The sequence below is a fragment of the Mesoplodon bidens genome, assembly GCF_964165515.1.
Source record: "Mesoplodon bidens genome assembly, chromosome: 10".
Taxonomy (NCBI): domain Eukaryota; kingdom Metazoa; phylum Chordata; class Mammalia; order Artiodactyla; family Ziphiidae; genus Mesoplodon; species Mesoplodon bidens.
Window position 1 is genome coordinate 43,642,969 of NC_138172.1, and position 25,573 is coordinate 43,668,541.

The 25,573-nt window shown below is 39.5% G+C and overlaps 1 protein-coding gene across 1 annotated transcript in view; it reads right to left on the minus strand.

The window, feature by feature from the left end:
* Positions 1-279: 279 nt before the first annotated feature.
* SCN11A (sodium voltage-gated channel alpha subunit 11) overlaps positions 280-25,573 on the minus strand; it is a 70,991-nt gene continuing 45,697 nt past the window's right edge. The window contains exons 19-26 of the mRNA XM_081245273.1: positions 24,668-24,841; positions 20,059-20,160; positions 19,305-19,574; positions 18,556-18,609; positions 15,846-15,987; positions 9,456-9,556; positions 5,014-5,284; positions 280-2,073 (exon numbers count right to left, since the gene is read on the minus strand). Of these exons, the coding sequence (XP_081101399.1) occupies positions 1,046-2,073; positions 5,014-5,284; positions 9,456-9,556; positions 15,846-15,987; positions 18,556-18,609; positions 19,305-19,574; positions 20,059-20,160; positions 24,668-24,841 (2,142 nt within the window). The 3' untranslated portion in view covers positions 280-1,045. The remainder of the gene's footprint in view (positions 2,074-5,013; positions 5,285-9,455; positions 9,557-15,845; positions 15,988-18,555; positions 18,610-19,304; positions 19,575-20,058; positions 20,161-24,667; positions 24,842-25,573) is intronic.

Genomic DNA, 25,573 nt, shown 5'->3' on the forward strand with positions numbered 1-25,573 from the left:
GATGGGAGTATTCACCACAGAAATCAGTAAATGCTACAAATCATGGCTTTTTTTTCCTGAAGAGCAATTGTTATACACTTATCAGCACACCACTGGCTCCCGCCTTTAATTCCAAGCAAAGTACCACATTTAAACCACTACTCACACAACCGCCAAACAAGAGGATTTTTAGTGTAGTGTCTGAATGAAATGCAAACTGAAAGTCTCATTTATTTATTTTTTCTCCGAAAATATATTACAGAGATTGCAGCTGGTGAAAGATACGGTGGTAACTGACAAGTCATGATCATGCTTTTAGGTTTGAAATAAACCCCCAAAGTTTAATGCTGGTTAAAAAAAAAATCTGCAGTAAGTATTTATTGGCAGGTTTTGAATTTTCACTTAGCATGCAGAAGAGTTATGTGTGATAAGCCATATATTTTATTGGGGAAAACATCAAAGGTATTGGATACTGAAGAACATTTGGAAAAACACAATTTAAAATTTTAATGTTTTCTGTTTCTTATTATTTTCTTTTGATATAATTTGAACTGTGCTTCAATCCTCACATTAGTGTCCCCTACAGCAGCGGTCCCCAACCTTTCTGGCACCAGGGATCAATTTTGCAGAAGACAGTATTTCCACAGACTGGGCTGCAGAGGGGTGGTTCGGGCGGAACGCGAGTGATGTGGAGCGGCAGATGAAATCTTGCTGGCTCGCCCTCTGCTCACCTCCTGCTGTGCGGCCCAGTTTCTGACAGGCCACGGACCAGTAGCGCGGTCTGCAGCCCGGGGGTTGGAGACCCCTGCTCTACAGCCCATTCTAGTGTCTTTTTCCTTGTTAAAACAGTACCGGTGGTTATAGTCGGGCAGCCTTATCTTATATATCTATAAGAACCATTTGAAGTGAACTCAGAAACACCATTTCTTTTAGCCAGAAAAAGAAAAATGGAATGGCTAGTTCAGTGAGTTCACTGCTTGTTCGCACACTGAGCTGTGGACCCCTTGGAGCTCAGAGGCTGGAGGCAAGGCTCTGAGGCTGTGAGGTAGGGGTGGAGGTGAGGGGCTCAGTCATAGTGGACCTTGCCCTCAGCCACCCCAGAGCTGGACAAGTCTCCATTGCAGAGTGTCTGGAGGGGTGAATGAGGCCTGTCTTCCAAGGTACACTTGGTCTTCATCATGTACTTTCGAAAGGCCTTTTGAATAACAGCAGCACATCTTTCCTCTTCCTTCCTCTTAGTGGTGGTGACTATGGGTTCATATAACTTCTTGAAAGGGTTGGCTTCCATGAACTTCTCCTCCATCACTGCTTTCATGCTATCCAGGCCACTGGACTCACCAAGTACCCTAGCGGTGAAAGCGAACAGAATATCCAGGCAATGAAGGCGATCTCCGCTCACCATGGGCAAGTCCATGACTAAAAATTGGTACTTATTTGGCTTTGCCACACGCAGAGGCTCAGAAAGGGCATCAGCAAAGTCAGAAAGAGCAGAATATTTGATAAATTGTGTTGCTTCTGGGTCAAACTTTTCCCAGACTTCGTAGAATATTTCAAAGTCGTCTTCACCCAAAGGGTCCTCACTTTCTTCAGTGGCTATATTGAAGTTTTCTAAAATCACAGCAATATACATGTTGACCACGATGAGAAAGGAGATGATGATATAACTGACGAAGTAGGTTATGGCTATGGCAGAGAGGTGACAGTTCTCTGACTTGGGGTTACATGAGTCTTTTGATTGCAACATGGGGCTGAGGAGGGCGTCCCAGCCTGCTGACGTGGTTATCTGGAAGAGGCAGAGCATGCTGCCTTTGAAAGTTTTGAAGTTGAATATGTCATCAATTCCAGACTCTTCCTTCACTCTGCAAAAACAGTTCATACCAAAAATGGCATAAATAAACATAACCAGAAAGAGTAGAAGACCAATATTGAAAAGAGAGGGAAGAGACATCATCAGCGCGAAAAGGAGAGTTCTGATTCCTCGTGCTGCCCGAACAAGTCTCAGGATTCGGCCAATCCGAGCCAAGCGGACAATTCTGAAGAGTGTTGGAGGGAAAGGAATGTGTGCCTGGGTTTTCAAGGCAGAAACCATTGTACCTTAAGAGAAGGAGAAGGGTCAGTCAATTTCCAGCAGGCAGACTGACATAGCCTCTCTCTCCTGCCTTGAATCTGAGTGGGACCAACTTTTTATCATTACTTCTTAATTTATGTACAAAATTAAGATTTTTTTTACCTATATCAGGGAAAATATATATCTGTGCCTTAAGTTGGAGAATAATTTCCAAGGTTCGTACAGTTTTAGATGGGACTTTAGATGGGATAGGACATCTAAAATACTGAAGACCCCCAAGGAAAATAAATAAAATGCTGTTTATGACAGGTTATTTTGTTAGTTATCGTATGCACTTGAAGTACATTATCTATGTTGGGCATTTAAAGTTATTCATGGGGTAACAAATATAAGTTTTCCATATTTATTGTATATATAGAGTGGAAAACAAACTACGGATGGAGTTATTTAGATTAGAATGCAAGGAGAAATTTCTGCTACTGAAGGTCAGCTTGAGCCTAAGCTATCAGTGGAAGTTGTTCGACCCCAGCCCCAAAACTTCTTAAACAAACAGGTTCTTATTATAGAGGAATTTGAACACAGCCTGTTACAGGCGAGGACAGGGCTGGAGAAAGAGGGTGGTGTTGGGATGTTCATTTTTGGGCTAAAGCTGCCATGGATCTTTCATCTTTGTCAGTATGCTCATTCCAAGTTCTTCTGGAAGGCCTAATTCAAAAAGCTTAAGGGACTAAATTGGAGACAGTTTCTCTGATGTTGTAGATACACCAAAAATGGCATCTCAAGCAAAGGTTTCTGCAGACTGCTAAATATTTGGCCTAAAATGTTGCCCTGTTTTCTCATTGCCTGCTCTGCAATCAAGTGATACAAGAATTTAAAACAACTCACATTTTGGCCCAAATATTATAGAATGGCTGGAACATGCTTGCCTTGTATAGACATGGCCTTGTTCTTGCTCTGGGGATCCTCTAAGGTAATTAGGGGTGATGGGTGGCCAACACTACCTGCTATCACCTAATGACTAAAGAGAACTAGTTGGTGATATACTTCACTGACTGCCTGATTGTATCAAGGAAGTTTAATTCATATGCTAATTGGGCAGGCAACTCTGGTGAGATGTGGAATTGACTACAAACCAATTCAGCAGGAACTGGAGGAGGTCCCTCCTTTAAGGCCCACCTCCTCCATGAATATTTCTTTGAGTAATCAAGCCCAGAGTAATCTGTCTTTTCTCTGAGCTCAGTTCTTTTGTGTACCATGTGATTTGCGGTTCAATCAGTTTCTCTTTTTCTGATCCCTTAAGGTGGTAGGTCTTAATACCTCAATTGGATTGTAAACCCCATAGAGAGGATAACTTTGACTCACACTCATTCTGTATTTCTCTAAAAGCTCAGGGGAGAGCGTGAGAAAATGTAGAGGCTAAGGATTGGATGGCAGATCAACTGGCAAAAGCATAGAAAATGCTGCCCACATTGGTGAGTAGGACTTGGCTCAATGTGTGGATCTTCTCATCCATTGGAACAAGATGCTATACAGTGCTATGCAGTGTAGCTGCAATCGCTTAGCATTTGTTCATAGGACAGAAGTCAGAGATATTTCCATGAACTCTACAGTGTCTGGCACTGCCTGGAAGAAGGTCAGTAAAGAGTGAAATGAATGAGCTGCTCTCTGCATGTTGGAGGAAGAGCCCTTTAAGTGCTCACAGGGCTGACCCAGACTCATCCTATCATCATTTTCTAACTTTACTGCTGCTGTCGATTTCACCAGGAAATGATTAATAATGCTTGGAATTGACTAATAATGATTAACAGTCTATGTAACTGTAACCATGTGTAAAGATCTATTACTAAACCTTATCTACATAAACTTTACGGCTTAGAAACCAGAACAGACTATGAACTGTACCATTCATTTTCTTGGTCTCTGAAACATCTGCATTGCTGCTGTGGTGATAGGAACCAAAATATTTTGATCCAGCATATCTGTTTAATGCATACTTTCTGAGATAGCACAAAAATTTCTACTTGTGAAATCAGTTTTCATTGTCTTCATTGCTCTTTGAACTATGAGAAGAGCCCCTGGGCAGTTTTGCACAATTATAAAAAGTCAAATTATCAGTTTAGTTAAAAGCAGACTTCAAAAACCCAGAGTAAAATCTTATAGCTTAGTCATGAAGAATTTAATTTCCAAGTTGATGTGTGTGTGTGTGTGTGTGTGTGTGTGTATGTTTTATAAAAAGGTATATGGCAATAACCCTCTTTTTTCCCTATTCTTCTTCCATAAATCTTATAGTTAATTTCTGCCTGCGGTTAAGAAAAATATGCTGATTGTGAGTGAGGCTGGTTGGTGAGTGGGATCCGAGCAGTTGAGACAAGTGTAGTTCCCACTGTGGTTTAAGTTAACATGAGATACAGAATAAAGATAAAGCATTACTTGTCCTTATGACACACTCTTGCAAGCCCCATCTCGGCTGGGCCATGGAGGCCCTGTATAAGGAGGAGGTACGGGAAGGCCTGGCAATGTCACGGGGGCACAGTGATTATGATCTGACATCAACATGGATTTTGAACTAGGGAAAAACATGGAAACTAAATGCCAAATCCTTAAAACAAGAAATGCTCTTTAGTTGCACAAGAAAGGTAGAACTTTGACTCAACTCCCTGGATAAAGCAGGTAGCCCACAAAAACTTTTAAGTCATCTTAATTTTGTCTATCTCCGTTGAATAAATTATCCACATAATTATTTAACTCTATTTCAATTGTGTAGATAGTCAAGGGAATGGAAATTACTCTGTATCTCCTAGCAACTCCCCAAAGAGAATGGCATTAGTTCATCTATTTTTTCAGAAATCACATTAAGCTTAATTTTCTGCTTTGTGGATACTCTGGACATAATTCCAAATGATAAGATTTATAAGTTTACTTCTGGCTCTTAGATTAAAGCCCCTCTGGCTGCCAATTTTACTTACTAACAATAGAGATGACCACGATTACACAATCAAATAAATTCCAGCCACTGGTGAAGTAGTATTGCCTCAAAGCAAAGATTTTGATGAGACACTCAATTGTAAAGACGACCACAAAGGCCAGGTTGAGACGCTCAAGGAAGAGTTCCATGGCTTTGGACTGGCCATATGATTCAACCATCATGCTAACCATGTTGAGGAAAATGAGGATGATGATGATGATGTCAAAGACCTGGTGTGTAACTAGGTCAAAAACAAGACCCTGGCATTTGTTCTGAGGAAAAAAAAAAACAAAACAGGAATCATAGATCATTCTGAGTTGTAGGAATGAAATCATATACATTAAAAGGCACATACAGCAGCATTTGTCCTCTCTTACAATTAAAGCAGTTTCTTGGAAAATGCACAGACCTTTTTTAAAGGGCAAGAAATTCTTCTATAGATATTTTTTCATTTAATTTCATTAAATTTAATTAGATAACTGATTTTAAGTTGTAGGCTTATAGCTTTAATTCCATTTTGAAACCAAATAAGTAAATTAATTAAATTTTTAGTAACAACATAACTTTGATGTGGTGGATGATTTGTTTTTGCTGAAATAAAATAGCTCATGTTGGACTTAATCATAAAAAAATGAAGTTTGGTCTCTGTATTTCACCTGCTTCTGTATTTTGACTTCAATAATACTAATGCAGAGAATACTTGCTCACATAATTATGTTGGACAAAAGAGAATTAATATCTCCAAGCCTCCATTTGTCAGTTCAGAATAATCAGACCTTATACTTAACCAAAACTCTGTATTCAAGCAATTCTTTTTTTTTTTTTTTTTTTCTTTTTGCGGTATGCGGGCCTCTCACTGTTGTGGCCTCTCCCGTTGCGGAGCACAGGCTCCGGACGCGCAGGCCCAGAGGCCATGGCTCACGGGCCCAGCCGCTCCGCGGCATATGGGATCCTCCCAGACCGGGGCACGAACCCGTATCCCCTGCATCGGCAGGCGGACTCTCAACCACTGCGCCACCAGGGAGGCCCTCAAGCAATTCTTGAATGCCAATTTTCTAATTCTTGTTCACTTAAAGATAAGGCTAGATAAATGGGATTCTGATCCAACGATTACTAAAAATGGAAACAGAAAAACTGATTATTTCACTCTATTACTGATGGTGAACTTGCATATTGGTTTGTACATGGATGGCCTGCTCCAAAGTAAGAATGTGCTGATTGCTCTGGTACAGGTTCTAACTCAAGTTTACATGTCTAATCTACCACGTGCAGTGAAATGACTCAATTATTCCACTATTTTCTTTAATTTAACATCTATAACGCACCACTTTGTTCTTTACTTAAGTGGAAACTTTTCTTAAACACAAACTCAGACACTGATATTGTATGGCATACTTGGCTATACACTGGTTGTTTTATATTATATGTATATATTAGATTATTTCATATTACATATCATCTAATCAAAGTATACATATAGTATTCTATTTAGAAACCTCATAGACCCCCTAAGAATTCATCTTTATAACCCCAGGTATCTGTTAAGGTAATTCAGGCAAGAGACGATGTTGGTATGTGGTGGTAACAGTGGAGAAAGACATGTGCATTTAGGTTTAAGAACTAATATGGAAGTAGAAGCAGCAGGAGTCAGAAAATGTTTGAATGGAGTAGGTTATGGGAAAGTTAAGGCTAAGGCTGTAATTTCTGCTTGGTGGAGCATTCACACAACCAGAGAACAGGGGATGAGGAGTTCTAGGGGGAGATGATGAATGTATCCTGAGCACATGGAGTTTGAGGTGCCAGTGGGGCATCCAAGGGACATGGGCAGGTAGAGGTATGGGTCTGGAGCTCAGGCAGAGAGCTGGAATGAAGATGTGGAGTACAACAGCACCAGTACTGATATGAACTAAAACCAAGACAATGAATGATATCACTAAGGGACAGCAAGGGCAATGAGAAGAAACAGGGTCGGGACGGCAGTGGTAAGATACTACCCGTAAGTTGGTGTCTTTCAAACTTTGTTCCAGGAGCCCTAAAGCTTTTATCAAGGAGTCTGGAGAAGAAACTTGAACATCAAGTGCATTTCCTATGTGAGAATGCATCTGGGAAGTCAGAAAGGACCTGGAGAAAAGATACTTTTAAGGGTGCTCTCCAGGGAAGCAGAAAGAGGGCTGAGAATAAATGTAAGGAATGGTAAGCAATGGCCTTACAGTTCAACTCTAATATTTAGAAAATGGAGATTAAAAGTATAAGCTACCAAACGTGGTAGATGATCAAAACACATTCTATGTCATTTTAAGATGTACAGGGACTCCTATACCTCAGGATCATTTTTAACCCCAGTAATGAAGCTGCCTTGTGGGGGTGCCTCAGGTAGAATCAGAAATGATTCCAGATTTCTTGCTCTTACTGCTAGAAAGAATATCCATCACTTCTCAGGTTAAAACAGCTGTATTTTCCCCTCTATGCAATTGCTATTCCTTTGTTCCAAAGACCAAAAGATAATACGTAGACTTTAGAGATTAAAAAAAAATCTGTGGGGAGGTAAAGTTGTGAGTTAAGGGCTAACAGCTGATTTGAAGTCTTAGCTCAAACTCAGGGACACCAGGGGATATGCTTTTGGGTTTATCTCATGCAAACTGCTCTCTGGAATACAGAGGTTAAGATAAATGTTCGGCATTAACTGGTGAGTTGTACTTGGTTGTCAGAATCACTCATTGTGAAATCTTGATTGGTGAGCCATGCAGGAAGGGCTTTGGGATAGCACCTACTCCCCGATGAGACATGCAACAAACAAGTTATAAAAGAGAGTTAAGAAATGGAGGTGGCAGCTTCCCTTTGTTAAAGTAGTCCATGCCCACTTCAAACTCATCTCTTGCATCCTAGCATGTCCAGTGCAGTGGAGAGGCCTAGAAGCTACATCCATGCCACTGCAACTTCTGTTCGGCTGTGTGCTGCACTGCTGGCTTCATATCCTTCATGAAATAAACTGGTAAATATGTGTCTCAAGAGTCTTTTAGTTAATTCCAAATCTGGGACCAACTGGTATTGAGTCAGTTGTTGCATAGCGTGCATATGTAAATAAAAATTGTCTTTTTTGTTGGCTCAAGTTCAAATAAGAACTTCAAAGTGAAATTAGTACTAGAAAGTGAGTTTGGTACTTAAAAGCTAGATCTGACTTATGTAAAATGAAGTTCCACATACTGTCGTCAGATGAAAATTTCCCAAATATATTGATAATTTTATCATTAACCCTTTTGTAAAAGTTCTTCATTGTATAAATTCTAAACACTTGGCCCTGACATTTGTAGACATTTTTAGTGCAACACAAATGTTTAATCCTAGTGGGATGGATTTTGTGTGTGCCCGAAAACATGCTCCTTTATTCAACAAATAATTACTGAGAACACACTTTTACTGTTCTGATTGATGGGAATAGCAGGAAATTAAACATACCTTTGATAATTTGTGGTCTCATGTTTGAATGAAAATCTCCAAATCCTCTACATGTATCAGATATCAAGCCCCTCTTCCATACTGCTTTCCCAGACTTTTCGGCCCCACTGATCCTCCCTGTCTTGAAAGCCTTCAAACTCACTTGTCAGAGCTACCAACTGTGCCTGTTGTATTACTTTATAATCTAATGCTCTCAAATTCCAGCTCCTCAATTAGACTGTAAGCACAGAGCAGCCCTGTTAGTATCTCGTAAGGCAGGATTCAGCAAAATATGGCCCACAGGCCAAATATGGTCCATCATTTGTTTTAGTGTAGCCCGTGAGCTCAGAATGGGTTTTACTCAGGATGACTTTTGGGAGAAAAACACAAAAGAATAAAATTTTGACACACGAAAATTATATGAAATTCAAATGTTGTTGTTTATAAATCAAGTTATACTGGAACACAGCCAAGCACATTTGTTCTATATCGCCGACGGCTGCTTTTGTGCTACAACATCAAAGCTGAGTAGTAGCAGCAGAGACCACATGGCCTGCAAAGCTTAAAATATTTACTGTCTGACCTTTTACAGAAAAAGTGTGCACATTCCTGATATAGAAAGTTTATCATACATACTTGTGAAGTGGAAGTGAGTATGCATGATCTCAACTTCATACCAGAAAAAGCTGGTAAAAGATATTATAAATACATTTTCAATTGGCCAAGAGTAAATTAAAAATAACTGCTAAATTCACATCATTGCAATCAGTATATACTAAGCAGCTACTGTGTGCTCACTAAAAGTTGTTGCCCAAGCTCTTACTATTGAATTTGAATGTCTAATCTTCCGAAGGACTTGAGCCATACATCAGTGTACCTGGGGTCATACTGACTTCTTAGGTAAAGTCTACAAATTTAAAAATTAAAGGAGAATGGCACTGCAGATATCTGAGTTCCTCATAACCACTTAATGCATCTATGTGTTTAGAATCAATCAAGTGCTCTCACCAGAGGCCTTGGGATGGGCCTTTGAGGCTTTTTGGATCCTAATTTTTTCATTGCATTATAGTATTTCTTCTGTTCTTCTGTCAGAAAGATGTCTTGGCCACCTAAGTATATGGAGAAGATGAGAGCTAATTATCATTAATGGATTTTTGGAAAAAAGTTCTGAATTTTCAGAAATAGTTTTAAAGTTATATTACATTTCTATCAACAATTCCTAAAATTCCAATGGGAAGCAGAAAGAGACTCTGGGGGAGGGCTGAAAGGAAATAGGGTTTAAATTAAGGAAGAAAGGAAAAATGTTACTTTTACCAGTTACATTTCTCTTTTTATAATATAAACAAAGATTACAAATTCTTTGCAAACATCCACAGAATCTTTACAAAAACTGAATATATTTCAAGTTGTGTAAATCAATCCACAATGAAACAAAAATAGAAATTAGTAACAAAAATTTAAACAAAAAATCCTACAAAGTGACAATTAAAATTCTCCTAAATATGTGAATGCATATATCACTACTAATAAAATTTCAAATAATCTGTCCAGAGCCATTCTCAGGAAAAAAAAAAAAATTAGAGAGCTTTAAATGTTTTTACTACTGGGGAGGAAAGAATAGAAAAATGAAGTAGGATTTTCATTTCTGGAAATAGGGGTTGGGGGAGTTGTAAAACATCTAGAAATGTGGGATAAAATGGAACAGAATTCCTTTAAAAGACATAGCTGATATAAAAAGAAACGAAATTCAGTTATCTGTAGTGAAGTGGATGGACCTAGAGTCTGTCATACAGAGTGAAGTAAGTCAGAAAGAGAAAAACAAATACTGTATGCTAACACATATATATATGGAATCTAAAAAGAAAAAAACAGTTCTGAAGAACCGAGGGGCAGGACAGGAATAAAGACACAGACAAATAGAATGGACTTGAGGACACAGGAAGGGGGAAGGGTAAGCTGGGACGAAGTGAGAGAGTGGCATTGACAAATATACACTACCAAATGCAAAATAGATAGCTATCAGGAAACAGCCACATAGCACAGGGAGATCAGCTCAGTGCTTTGTGACCACCTAGAGGGGTGGGATAGGGAGGGTGGGAGGGAGACGCAAGAGGGAGGGGATATGGGTATAGATGTATACGTACAGCTGATTCACTTTGTTATACAGCAGAAACTAACACAACAATGTAAAGCAATTATACTCCAATAAAGATGTTAAAAAAAAAAAGACATAGCTGAACTTGTACAAAAGTAAGGAACATCTCCATCGTCTGAAAATCAAGAGAGATCAAAAAGAAAGAGTAGTAAATTAGTCCTGAAGCCATGGCTGGCCTAATGGCATTTGCTAATCTCTGTAAAAACAAGAATCTTGGGATTTAATAACTACAAGGGGGTCATGAGGAGAAGGCAGTGGGGTTAGGCCAAGGACCCTGTGTGAATCTGGAACTCTCCAAGTGCTGCCATTAAAGGGTGAAGAAGAAAACCAAACCTGTCTGTTGGCAATGGAAGACAACCAGAACACTGTCCCAGTCTGTACTATGGGTAAAAACCCAGTCTTCCCTGATAATTTGTGAATCCAAACCTGCCTTGATGAGGGTGTGGGGTTTGAATTTACACCACCAGTATGGACCAAAAATATACAGCCCTAGGACAGTCTTTTCAACAAATGGTGCTAGGAAAACTGGATAACAACATGCAAAAGAATGAAGCTGAATCAGTACCTAACATCATATAAAAAATTAACTCAAAATGGATCAAAGACATAAATGTAAGATCTAGAACAATAAAACTCTCAGAAGAAAACATAGAACAAAAGCTTCATAACACTGGATTTGGCAGTGATCTCTTGGATATGACACAAAAGGCAAAAGGAAAAATAGACAAATTGGACTTAATAATAACTTAAAAATTTTGTGCATCCAAGACACTATCAATGAAGTAAAAAGGCAACCCACACAATGGGGAAAATATTTGCAAATCATGTATCTGATAAGAAATTAATATCCAGAATATATAGAGGACACCAAAAATGTAACAACAGAAAGACAAACAACCTGATTCAAAAACCAGTAGAGGGGGGCTTCCCTGGTGGCGCAGTGGTTGAGTCCACCTGCCGATGCAGGGGACGCGAGTTCGTGCCCCGGTCCGGGAGGATCCCACGTGCCGCGGAGAGGCTGGGCCCGTGGGCCATGGCCGCTGGGCCTGCGCGTCCGGAGCCTGTGCCCCATGGCGGGAGAGGCCACAGCGGTGAGAGGCCCACGTACCGCAAAAAAAACCAAAAAACAAAAAACAAGTAAAGGGCTTGAACAGACATTTCTCTAAAGGAGATATATGAATGGCCAGTAAGCACATGAAAAAAATGTTCAGTGTCACTAATCATTAGAGAAACGCAAATCAAAAAAATGAGATACCACCTCACATCCATTAGAATGGCTACTATTGAAAAAACAGAAACAAGTACTGGTGAGGATGTAGAGAAATTAGAACCTTTGTATACTGTACATATTACCATATGATCCAGCAATTCCACTTCTAGGTATAGACCTAAAAGAATCAAAAGCAGGGTCTCAAAGAGATGTTTGCACACCTATGTTCATAAGAGCTTTATTCACAATAGCTAAAATGTGGAAGCAACCCAATTGTTCATCAACAGAAGGATGAAAGAGCAAAACATGGTACATACATAGCCTTAAATAGGAAGGAAATTCAGCAATATGCTACAATATGCATGAACCTTAAGGACATTATGCTAAATGAAGTAAGCCAGTCACAAAAAGACAAACACTATACGATTCCACTTACATGAAATACTGAGAGTAGTCAAAATCACGGAGACAGAAAGTAGAATGGTAGCCACCAGGGGCTGGGGGCGAGCATGCGGAGTTATTGTTTAATGCATGTAGAGTTTCAGTTTTACAAGATGAAGAGTTATGGAGATGGATGGTGATGATGGTTGCACAACATTATGAATGTAATTAATATCACTGAATGTACACTACAAATGGATAAGACGATAAATTTTACATTATGAGTGTTTTGCACAGTAAAAAAAAAAAAAAAAATTGCAAAAAATAAACAGCCCTAGAAGTTAACCAGGTTTTTTCAGGATGCCTGGCAGACACAAGTGTCTTCAATAATCTTATGCATCATGATAGTATTAATACTATTATTATGAGACTGTCCTATGTGTGTGTCGTGAGATAAATAAAATGAGTAGTTATGGAAAATTTTAAGGTATCATCTTTTGTACCCATGAGAACCAGTTTTCTCAGTGTGGAAAAGAGGAGATATAGATGTACTGGTTAAGTGAAAACCTTGTAGTCTTGAATTTGAATGATGAGTATTCATATTTCCACATATATATTTCCTTGTGGTCCTAAATTTGAAGTAGCTCTGTCCACTGAAAAAGTCTCAAAATAATCACAATAAGCATTCAGACTGTCTTGGAACACCACCTCCCAGCACTCCTTAGAGAAATGGCTGATTCCAGATCTGGGGCAGGAAGGGTACAAGCAAGGCCTAGAACATATTGTCATTCCAGAGAGCAAGGAACTCATCCAATGGGAGGACCTTATTTGAATCCTAATTTGAAAAGAAACAAACTTTAATATCAGTCAGTCAATCAATGAAAGAATGGATACATATTTTGAGAAAATAAAAGACTGGAGGAAATTTGAACACTGACTGGGTTTTTGATGAGTTTAAAGAGCTCATGTTAACCTTTTTAGATTTGATAATGGAATTGTAGTTATATTTAAAAAGAGATATGTTCTGAAATATTGGTGAATGAAATAATGTTATCTGTGATTTGTTCTATAAAAAGTCCGGTGAGGGGCTTCCCTGGTGGTGCAGTGGTTGAGAGTCCGCCTGCCGATGCAGGGGACACGGGCTTGTGCCCCAGTCCGGGAAGATCCCACATGTCGCGGAGCAGCTGGGGCCGTGAGCCATGGCCGCTGAGCCTGCGCGTCTGGAGCCTGTGCTCCGCAACGGGAGGGGCCACAACAGTGAGAGGCCCGCTTACCGCAAAAAAAAAAAAAAAAAAAAAATCCGGTGGAAGGATTGGGTAAGGGCATAGATGGCTTAAGGACGTTCTTAAATCAATAAATGTTGTGCCGGGTGATAGATATTTTAGGTTCACTCTACCATACTCTTGTGCATGTTTGAAATTTTCTGTAATAAAAAGTAAAACAAAACAGAACAAAAATGCTATGGACTGATCAAAACAGTGATTTCAAATGTAAGCTTAAATCTAAAATCACAAGGCCTAACATTCAAATTGTAGGTATTGATTGCAATCAAGCTGCATATTACAGAGGTGACACCACATAGTACACTCCTGAATAACAGCAGCCATATAGTTGCCTGGGACCATGAATGATTCTCCCAGCAGACACTAAGAAAGCTCAACAGTATCAGGATACATTTTGGATGAATTTTAAAAGTTCAACAGAAAAATAAAAGAGAGACACAAAACAATTAGGAAAACCAAAGGTGAATATTTAGTTACCTGATTTTAGGACTGAGAAATGCCTTCAGTACATAAATGCAAGAAAAGAAGCCAAAAAGGACAAGCTTCAGAGTTTGACTTCATAAATATGCTAAATGTCTATAAGTTAAAACTGTCACTACAAAATGTAAGAAGCAAGTCACAAATTGGAGTTACTATATAAAAACATAAGAAAAAGATGATAATGTCAATCTTAAGATGAGACAAAGACAGTAAACAGATAACTCAAGGAAGAAATACTTATGGCCATCAACCTGCGAAAAAGTGTATAACTTCATAAATGGTCAAATGAATGAATGTAAAACTATGAGGTAACACTTTTACCCATCGAGCTGGAAAAGATAATTAATAATTACAAAAGTCAGAATGATTAGAACAGAGTTAACAGGCATCTTCATATCTTGCAAAAGGATGGGACCCAGAACAGCATTTCTGAAAGGTAATTTGATAATATATCTTTAATGCCTTAAATTCTAGGAACTTATCCTGAGGAAACAATCAGAGATACACAGAGAGAATTTTAAGAATGTTCATGATTATTTTAGAAGAGCAAGAAATTTGGAAATGACCCTAAATGTCCTTAAAAGGGGGAGTGGGGGGAATGATTAGAACAAATTATGATCCATAATATGGGATGAAATTCAGCCCTGAAAATTCTTATAACAAAGATGATCTCATGACATGAACTCATAACTAATGGAGAGGATAGTTAAAAGTATTACATAATTTCAACGGTGTAAAAGAAATATTTAGTTAAAAAGTAACAGGAAAAGATGGTACCAAAATGATGAGGCGTAATCTAAAATGGTTATTATTTGGCGGTCATCTTATGGGTGATTTAAATATTCTTTTTCTCTTCCTTTTTTTCCACATTTACTACAATGCTCCTATAGATTGTAGAATCAGAAAAATAAATATCTGTTGTTACAATGCATGGGGAAAAAAACTCCCTAAAAAAACCTGCCTCTTCCCCAACCATCTTCTTTCCAAGTAAGTTCAGTAAATCTGCTGAGATTTGGGTGTTGAGAGGCAAGACACAAGTTTACTGAAAAAGGAGTGTTTACAGATTTTCCTATACTTACAATGGTGTTACATCCTGATAAACCCATTGTAAGCTGAAAATATTGTAAGTTGAAATGCATTTAATACACTTAACCTACTGAACATCATAGCTTAGCCTTGCCTACCTTAATTTAAACATGTTCAGAACACTTACTTTAGCTTATAGTTGGGCAAAATCATGTAACACAAGCCCTATTAATAAAGTGTTGAATACCTCATGTAATTTATTGAATACTGTACTGAAAGTGAAAAACAGAATGGTTGTATGGGTACAGAACGCTGTAAGTATATATCGATTGTTCACCCTCAATGAGTGCGTGGCTGCCTGGGAGCTGTGGCTGCTGCTACCCAGTGTCACAAGAGAGTATTGTGCTGCATATCTCTAGCCCAGAAAAAGATCACCATTCAAAATCTGAAGTAAAGTTTCTACTCAGTGAGTATCACTCTTGCATCATCATAAAGCTAAAGTCATGTAAATTGAACCATCCTAAGTCGGGAATCGTTTGTACTCTTTTATCCTGGATAATAAGGTATGCTTGAAAGGTTACTAAAATATGACATAAATACTAATCCTGGTAATAATTTTTCTATTAGAGTTCCTTTGTTTAAGAGGGTAGAGTGGAGAATAAAAACAATGATTTAATAAAACCCAGCTGTTTTAGTTCCTTTTCAGCCATATCCTCAAGACTCCTCTTCTCCAGGAGGCTCCCACTTTGTTCTCATGCAGATGATAAAGGCTACTTTGCACAACAATTTAGAACAGATTTATGCTCCACTCAAGCTCTTTGGAGAAGACAGGTAAAAATACCAAATCAGGACAACCCCCATACTTATCTTTTTCTGCTGTTGGTTGAAGTTGTCAATAATAACACCAATAAAGAGATTCAGAGTGAAGAATGAGCCAAAGATGATAAAAACTACGAAGTAAACATACATTAATGAGTTCTCCTCAAACCTTGGCTGCTGTCCTTCCTGTTAGGGATTTTTTAAATGAGAGAAGAAAACAATTACTGGAGAAAAACATGAGCCATCTTAACTGCCTGGTAGCAGCAGCATTAACCACTCAGCCTCCTCCAGTCAGCCGTGGCCCTGCAGGGAGCCTCTCTCTCCTCTTTCAGCTTCCCCCAGCACAGCTTGAGTGGTACCATACAGTGGGGAGGGGGTGTGGTGGAGGATTAGGCTTTTCCTTCTAAGCAATGGAGAATCATTGAAGGGTTGTGAGGGAGGAGAGTGGCATGATCATATGTGTCCTCTGATAAGGCTCTCTAGGATGTCCATATGGACACATAATTGGAGGGAGCCAGATTGGAGATATCCACCAGAGAAGGGACATGTTCACTTCAGGAGATTGACTACCAGCCCTTGTTGAAAGGCTATATCCTTCAAACAGAGCTCACTACTGTATTTAGTCTGTGCTTGCATCCTGTCACTCTTGAATTCCTAGTGCCTGGCATAGCTTGTGACATGTAGGTTCTCCACACACATTGAGTGAGTGGATGAATGATCAAGCTCTAGAATGGACAAGAATGGACTATAATCAAGCTGCCCTAGCTTAAGGCATGACCAAAAGTGTCCAAGATCTTCACATGGTCATTGGTTTTATTCATTTTGGGGATAGGTGGCAGGAGCATCTCTGTTTTCTTTCCCCTGATCACATTCAAAGATAGAGATGAATGTTGATAGCTCTGTTATGTGTTGAATGTACTCATGATACTTGTTTTTCAAAACCCACCATACAGACTAGTGTATTAGAGGTAAATATTTGAAACAATTATTTTTCTCTTTTGCCTTGAAGAGTACCTGACCTTAGTCCCAGTTGGCTGGAAGAATCTACTTGTTTGAATTAAGGATAGGCATTAGTCTAGAAACAATGTAATGGAAAGAAGAATTAATATTCAGTATCTGACACTGAAAACAAGATTATGCAGCAGGCTAATCATCTTGCAAAGGGAGGTTCAGACAGAAAGAGGGACACAGAAAGGATCACCTCACTTGTACCCAGGGAACTGTCAGAAAGAGAAACAGAGAGAGAGAGAACATCAGAGCTGTGAGATGTGTGTCCTGATTTTCCCTTCTTTGGGTTTGGAGAGGGGGCTTGGGGCCCAGCAAATCGAGGGGAACATGGAGAGCAAAGAATGTGTGTTCTGGCTCAACTTTGGTATTTTTCAAAGAGAAAACTACTGCTGGGAAGGCCTGGGATACGTTGCGCAGGCAGGATGACTTAAGAGACTGGAGTAGCATAATTGGGCAGACAGTGGTCTCTTGAACCTTCTTTAGTTCTTGTGGCTTGGATGTGGGGTTGACAGCCATATGCCAGCCATTGTGGGCTTCTTAGTAAGGGATGGGAGTAGACTGCTGAGCCAGGAGACCATATGAAGGATATGGCAGAGAGTCAGTGTTTGAGGCTAGGAGGAGTTGAAGGAGGAGAAAGGCCCATGGTTTCACCAGTTGCAGCTTCAATATTTGAGAACAGTAGGATGCTCTGTGACTACACAGACAAAGGCCATTATACTAGCACACACCAGTTAGGATATCCCAGGACCACAACAGGACAGGCACACCTCCACACACCTCCACCCACCCATCATTCACTCAAGGAACATATATGAGACATATACTTCTTTGGTCATACATAAGATCTCCTCCCTATCCCCTAGCTCCACCTCAAGGCAGATGGATGTCTAAGGTAAACTGAGGTGAAGTTCATATATTCATACAGACAAAAAAATAAGCGCATTAATATTTTTAAATATTTCCTTTGTTATAAATTGCCTCTACTACTACTATAACACTATTCATATCACCTCTACTGCTACTACCAGCTGTACTGAACATCTACTATGTGCCAGGCATCAACTCTGTATATTCTCAAACAATAACACATATGTGTGTGATGGTAGTAAAAAATAAACAATGCTGATTCCATTCTTGATTCAACCATTTGCTCTCGCTATGACTTTGGGCAACACTCTTCCTTTCTATTCCTCAATTTTCCCAACTGGGAAATAGAAATGGACTATTTTGCTGAGTACTCTTCTAACCTTGGGAATCCATGATCACTTTTTATTTAACTATAATTTGACAGTTGGCAATTACTAGAAATCCCCTTACTCTCTGGGGAACCTGGAGCCACTGAAGGGTCTCTTGCTCAGACCTAGTCCAATCTTAAGGTTCTCTCTCTCACAGTCAAGAGCAGGTACTCTTTGAAATTTGGCTTCTGCCTTTCCACTCACTTGAAGAAGAGGTGAGAGAGGAAAATCAAGGCATCCTGTGATTCTGTTGCTTCTGGCTCCACCTCCTACATGAGTGGTCAGTATGGAGAAAGAGGACTTGACTTTGTAGCATGCTAGGATGTAATACTCACAGGAGGATGAATAAGAATCCTTTTAATCCCTGTTTCATAGTGTTTGTCCTAATGAAAACAAGGCAAAGAATCCTGGCCACTGGAATTATAATGCAGGAAGTTCTGGGCTGTCCATTTAGTCATGATATTCCTGATTTGATCCTAGCACTCTAGAACATGGTAGAACACAAGCTCACCCCTCTGGAATCAACAGCTGCATACATAATATCCATCCAGCCCTTAAATGTTGCCTGCAATGAAAGCAGAGAAACATGAACGTAATTATAGACTTGCCATCAACAGACAAGTGCCATACAAAAGCCAGCAAGTCCAGTGGGCAGATGTACATAAGACAATGTCCCACCCTTCCAGGACAGAATGTCCACATAAAAGAACAGCAGAAGGAAATTCAAGGATAGATGTCTTGGATTTTTTTTTTCTTCATTTTCACAAGACAAAAAGTTTAAAAACAAGAGAAAATTTCTGCCTTAAAAACTGCTAAAGAAGCTATGAACCAACTGCTGCAAAGAGCCTGATTAAGGCTCTTTCCTGATTCCACATCTGTTTGCACTATCTGTCCAAAACCTTGCAACCACGATTTGACCTGGGACTGACTTCCCACAGGGAACTGTTACTAATGGAGTGGCTTAGCATCTGAGGCTCTCTGTCTCTCTGGCTGGAGCTCAGGAGAGCAAGGCACCATTTAGGACAGAGTGAGAGGTCCAGACCCTTATGGGACAGCTCCTGGAGGTTGAGGCTCAGTAGAAAATAAGGTTGGAGATGCTCGGTGCAGAACAATTCCAGAGGGCATTAGCTCCCATGTGAGAAACTGGGATTTGATTCTCTTATCTCAATAGAGTCACTGTATTTTTATTAGCTGAGAAATGGTTTATGATTCTTTTAAGGTTTCTTTCCCCAGAGTGAAAAACAAACCCACAGCGCTTACCACTTGCAGCAGTGCGAGGTAAGCCATTCCCACGTTGTCAAAGTTGACTTTCAGGGTGAACCAGGAGAAATTTCCACTTTCACACTGACTCCGGTTTGCAACAATGTTGTAATTTATAACTGAGTTTCCATCTGTTACATTAACGCATCTTCCAAATTTTCCAGAAAACAAACTTACTCCCAGGATACAAAATATGAGCCAGAAAATGAGGCAGACAAGCAAAACATTCAGAATGGCAGGTATGGCACCTATGAGAGCATTAACTACCACCTTAAGGAAGCAAAACAGAAGAAAAATATAATAGACCTGTGAGACTCAACAAGCTCTTGATCTTCCCAGGATGGGTCTAACGTGTGGGGCTGGATTTCTTGGAGCCCCGTCTTTACATTGCAGCCCCGAACCCACACCCACAGCAAGCCCTGCTCTCAGCTCCATATATAATGGGTCCTTTCTGTTGCCACAGGATCACCTGAGAAGTGTCCTCTAATGATGGTGTTACGAGACTTATGGGACACCTACCCTAGGATTGAAGGGAAGCCAGAGCCCATCTCGGCTGTCACAGAAGCACTTTTAGGTGAAGACTGTATCTTACACTTTTCTTTTCTCCATCTCTGAAATTCTAAGCAGTGGGCTGGATGGGAAGGAGTCCAGGAAAAGCTTGGCAATTTAAGGGAAGCCCAGCCCAAGAAGAGCAGTTGGCTTCTCTGCCTTTCCCTGCTAGCTGACTTTCCTCCCATCCATCTGAAGAACATACCTTCATTCCTTCAAACTGGGACAGCGCTCGAAGAGGCCTCAGTGCTCGCAGAATCCGGAAGGACTTCAAGACCTTTAAGTCGATGAGACTGGTCACAGAGACCTGGTGGGAAAAGAAGCCACAGGTAGTGCACCTGACTTGGTGCCCAGAGAACCCAGTGGGGATTAAGAGCTGTCTTTCTGAGAGGCAAACTCATTGTGCCCACAGTGGATTATCCAGACACAGAAACCAGCCAGACCCTGCTGGAAGGGGAGGGCAGGTGAGAGGCTATTTTCCTCCTTGCCTGGCAAAGCTACAGCCCATATGGGTGAGAACAATGCATTTACATGATTTGCTTGATGAAAGACAAAGGAAAGCTGAGACATCGTTGTGAATTAAAGGAAACCAAAGAGACATGACAATGATAAGTCATGTGAGGTCTTGAGTTTGATCCTGGATTGCGGTGAGGGGAAAGGTGATGGTGTGTGGGTAGGGTGAATTAGCCATAAAGAACCTTGTGACAATTGAGAAAATTTGAAAATGGATGTGGGTTTTAGTATTGGACCATGTTAAATTCCTAACCTTGATAACTGTATTGTGACTGTGTGAGATAATATCCTTGTTCTTAGGAAATACACACTGAAATGTGGAGGGCTAATGGAGTGTGATGCCTGCAACTTAATCTCAAGCAGTTTAGAGGGAAAAAAAATAGAAAAAATGATAAGGCAGATGCGCTGCAATGCTAACAATTGGTGAATCTGGGGGAAGAGTATAAGGGATTCCTTATACTACTTCTTGCAATTTTTCCATATGTTTGAAATGATATCAAAATCAAGTTATGAAGAAATAATTCTTTGTTTGCTAATATTTCCCTCCATTCAAATAGCTCTCTTTTGGAGAATTAAATCCAATTTTCTCTCCTAGCATACTTCTTCCCAATGGGACAGGACTGAGGATTGGAAAACTCTGTAAATACACTAACTTAAAATTCAACAAACCTGCTGAGCTTAAGTTGAAGGCCACTATTTGCAGACCTTCAGCCATTCTTATTGATTATGCAGACCCTTCAGAGGCTCAGCTTAGAAGGGGAGTGGCTCAGCATGACAGGAAGTGAATTATCCTGTCAATCTCATTGTAAAAGTAAAATATTTGCAAATTGAGAGAAATTGAGTGAATATGACAGAATAACCAGATTTTAAAATTTGTAATCAACTTTAAAAAATCACCACCAATTCGAAATGTGTTTATAATGGTTTTTTCAAGTAGGTTTTTTTGTTCTTTTGTTTGTGACAGCATTGCCTGTTGGGAGACCTATTTAATCAGCTTTTCCACAAATACACCTACTTTGTTCCTAGCCAGAGGGACAAGGATGGCAAAGCTTAGCAGTTCTGGCTTTACTCAATGACTGTTACCATAGGTGGGGAAGATGTTCCTAGAGGGGCATTGTACACCCTTTCGCCTGGAACATCACCCCCAGTCTCTGTTCCATCAATTGGGAGACAGTGATGAGACACACAAACATAAAAACATCCACATTCTTTCCCACTCTACGGCATTCTTCCAGGGGGGAAGTCTTCACTAGTTTTATTTTATTTCTACCTAATTTGCATTTATCACTCTGCACTATGTTTTTGAGATTCCTATCATGTTGATATATATTCTCATGGTTTGCTCCTTTTAACTGTTATGAAATATTACAGCATATAAATATTCATATTTTATTAACTCATTCCTTCTTGGTGAATATAAAAATTATTTCCATTTCTTTGCTACTATGAACAATAGCAAACTGGACAGACGTGTGCATTTTTCCTGGGTACATACACAAAAGTTTTCCTTAAATGTATAACTAGAAGTGGTATTTCTGGGCTTGTAAATTGGGCTCATTTGTAATTTTACTTAATAGTGCAAAACTTTCCACAAACTGACTGTACGATAGTTAGCAGTGACTAAAAATTCCATTTTCCTAAATCTTTCTCATATTAGATATTATCCAACTTAAAAACTTTTGTCTATCTAATGAGTAAAAAGAAGTGTCTCCTTTTAATATGCACTTCTGTGCTAACTGGTGATATGACTAGTGTGTATTTCTTTATACATTTATTAGCAACTTGAGCTCCTTCTGTGAATTGCCTATTTTCATCCTTCTCCCATTTTTACACTGGGTTGTCTTTTTCTTGTTGATCTGTAGGGAGTATTTACATACTGTAGACAATAACTATCTGTTATGTATAAGGCAAATACTGTCTCCAGGGTCTAGCCTGTCTTTAACTATAATTATGGTATTGTTGAACAAAAACAAAAAGAAAGTTTTACATTTTGAAATAGTTAAACTTATGTCTATATGTATGTATATATGTATTTGTGGTTGTGTTTGCATTTTCCTACTCCAAAATTATAGAGATCATTTTTTATAATCTTGAGTAACAAGCAACATAAAAGGATTATTCACATACACTCTCTCTCATTTAATCCACATGGCAATGCCCTGAATTAGGCAGTGTTGTACATCACTACCACGTTACAGATAAGAAAGCCTGAAGCTCAGAGGATCAGCAACTTGTTTCAGGTGGAATTGGGTCTGTATGATGCTAAGGCTGATAATAGTAATAGTGGACCACACTTATTGAGTGCTTTCTCTGGGATTTATAGAGATATATATTTACAGGATTATTTCTTTTCTTGCTCTACTCATTTCTGTTCCATTCATTTCATTGTCAACTTTATGTTTGTCTCATTAAATAAGTTTGTGAGCCTCCCCTCTTTTTCTGTTCTTTGTAAAAATTTGAACAAGGTTGGAGTTAACTGCTCGCCTTAGTCAATTCAGGCTGCTATAACAGAATACTATACAATAGCCTGGATGTATAAACAACAGAAATTTCTCACAGTCTGGAGGCTGGGAAGTCCAAGATTAAGACGTTGGCAGTCAGTGTCTGGTTGAGGGACTATTTCCTGGTTCATAGACAGCCATATTCTCCCTGTCTTCACATGGCAGAAGGAGTGAGAAAACCCTGTGGGGTCTCTTTTATAAGATCACTAATCCCACTCATGAGGGTTCAGGATAAATGTCCTTATGTCCTAGTCACCTCCAAAACACCAAAACACTGGAGATTCGGTTTCAACATACAAATTTGGGGCAGGGGTGGGACACAAACATTCAGTCTATAGCCACTGCTCCTTGGAAGTTTGCTAAACTTGTTTTCAAAACCACCTGGGCCTAATATCCTTTTTGAAAGTGTAGTATTCAACTACTGTTTTGATATTTAAATGGCTATCGTTAGATTTATGTTTTCAATTTTGTATCTGGTCAAATTTGGGCAATTTAGCGTCTACACTCTCATTTTTATCCATATGAAAATTTATGTCAAAACTTCAAGCACTTTGCTTGAGGTTACACAGAAAGAGAGTAAACAAAGAAGATTTAGAATTAGTCTCCTAAGCTTAGGCCAGTAAACCACAGGATCTAGATCAGAAATACCAATAATCTTTCCATTGTCGTATGCATTTTTCACTATAATCTAATAAGATAATGGGTGTAGAGTGATTAGCACTCTGGAAACTGATAGGGATCGACATGATGATCATGGGGTTGCTTGTGTTGGAGCTCCAATGGCACTGATGCTTTTCTGAAATTCCTGAACCACACGGCTTATTTCTGCCAACCAACAAAATTATGGCTCTCCAGTGTGGTGTGCTGACCACACGGCTTATGCTATGTATTTGTCGTATCTACTTCCTTAAATAGCAGGGACAAAGTCTAACTAATTAGGTCATGGTAGCAAGGATATAGATAGATGTTAAAATCAAGGGCTTTGGAGTGAGGCTTACTAGGTTTGAGTCTCACCTCCATCACTTCTAGCTGGGCAAGCTTGAACATGTTTCTTAGCCTCTCTATGACTTAGTTTACTCCTTTGTATCTGGGAAAAATAACAATAACTACCACATGGAAAGGCTGTGATAACTAAAAGATAGAATGCATATGACGCATATGGCAAAGTACTGTTTTCTCTGGTACAGAGAAAGCAGTCGAAAAATGTGATCTACTATTACTACTACTGGCCTTAGCATCATACAGACCAAGGTGTGAATTACAATTTCACCTGAAACAAATTGTTAACCCTCTGAGCTTCAGGTTTCCTTGTCTGTAATATGGTAGGTGATATATAGGTCTGCTTAACTTGGAACATTGTTGTTCAGATTAAATGAAAAAATGTATGTGAATAATCCTCTTTGTTGCTTGACAATCAAGACGGAGACCAGTCTAATCTGCTCGCTGCTGACCTGCTTTGAGAAGTCTTGAAAAGAAATGAAAAGTTGGAAGGAGAAGTAAAAGTAGAGAATACGGAAAGTTATTCTAAATTTACATCAGACATAAGCAGTGCTTATGGAGAGAAGTGAATGAGTACTATCATGGAAAGTGTTGAGGTGGTGAGCATATGAGATGCAGCATATGAGGAATGGGAATGAGGAAAGGCTGGACTGCTGATGGATGAATGTGAAGAAAAATATTTTGGAGAGGGACTCATATAAGGCACACAGGAATAGCAGCTCCCATGTGATCCCCTCCTCCACCCCTACCCACCCCCCCCTCAACCCCCACCTGCATGGGACACAGAGATGTTAAACTTACAATCACAATGATGAAATCGAGCCAGCACCAGGCACTGGTGAAATACTTCCTAAATCCAAAGGCCACCCATTTCAGACCCATCTCCAAGATAAAAATGTATGTGAAAATACTGTCAGTACAATTAAGTATTGCTTGGATTTTGGGTTGTGTAACAAGGTAAATATCTTCAAATACCTGAAATGATAAAGCACATCCATAGACCAAGTTGAACTCTCTGCTGACTATACCTTTTATTTTTCTTCCTTATTTGAATAAACTAGTACCTCTCTTGGTGACAAGGTTTTGCTCAAAAGGTATTAAGGCTGAACTTTTCCAATAGAAACAATTCCTTGAGTAAGTAAAACCAGAAGAAGGAAAATCCTATTTCTAGATTTCTGTTGCCACTATAGTTCCCCAGGCTCTCATCACTGGCTCCTGGAATATTTAAAAAATAAATCTTCACCACACTATTTCCTGGTCTTCCTAATCCTTTCAACTCTTGCCAACAATATCTTGCCAACTTTTCCAGACCCTCCCAGTGGCATACACCATCTCTCTCATCCCCCTAGTTACCTGGTGGCTCTATTCAGTGGCTCTTTGTTGCTTATAACATCAAGTCCAAACACCTTAGCCCACACTCTGGATCCTGCCAACCCTGAGGCTCGTCATCTTCCACCACAAACAGCATTATCCGTTTACCCCAGTGTCCCCTACAGATGTGATCATTTTGTATGTGAACCATGATTTGCAAAAGTTTGGGAAGCACTGGGCTAGAGCTCCCAATGTAAATTACTTTGAATATTAAACTTCATTAAGTGTGATTTATGAAAATTAGATATCCAAGCTTTTGGAGAGACCCTTTTCCATGCTACATCCAAACTTTCTTCACCTGAAGTATGTGTGCGTGTGGCTCTTCAGGGTCTATAT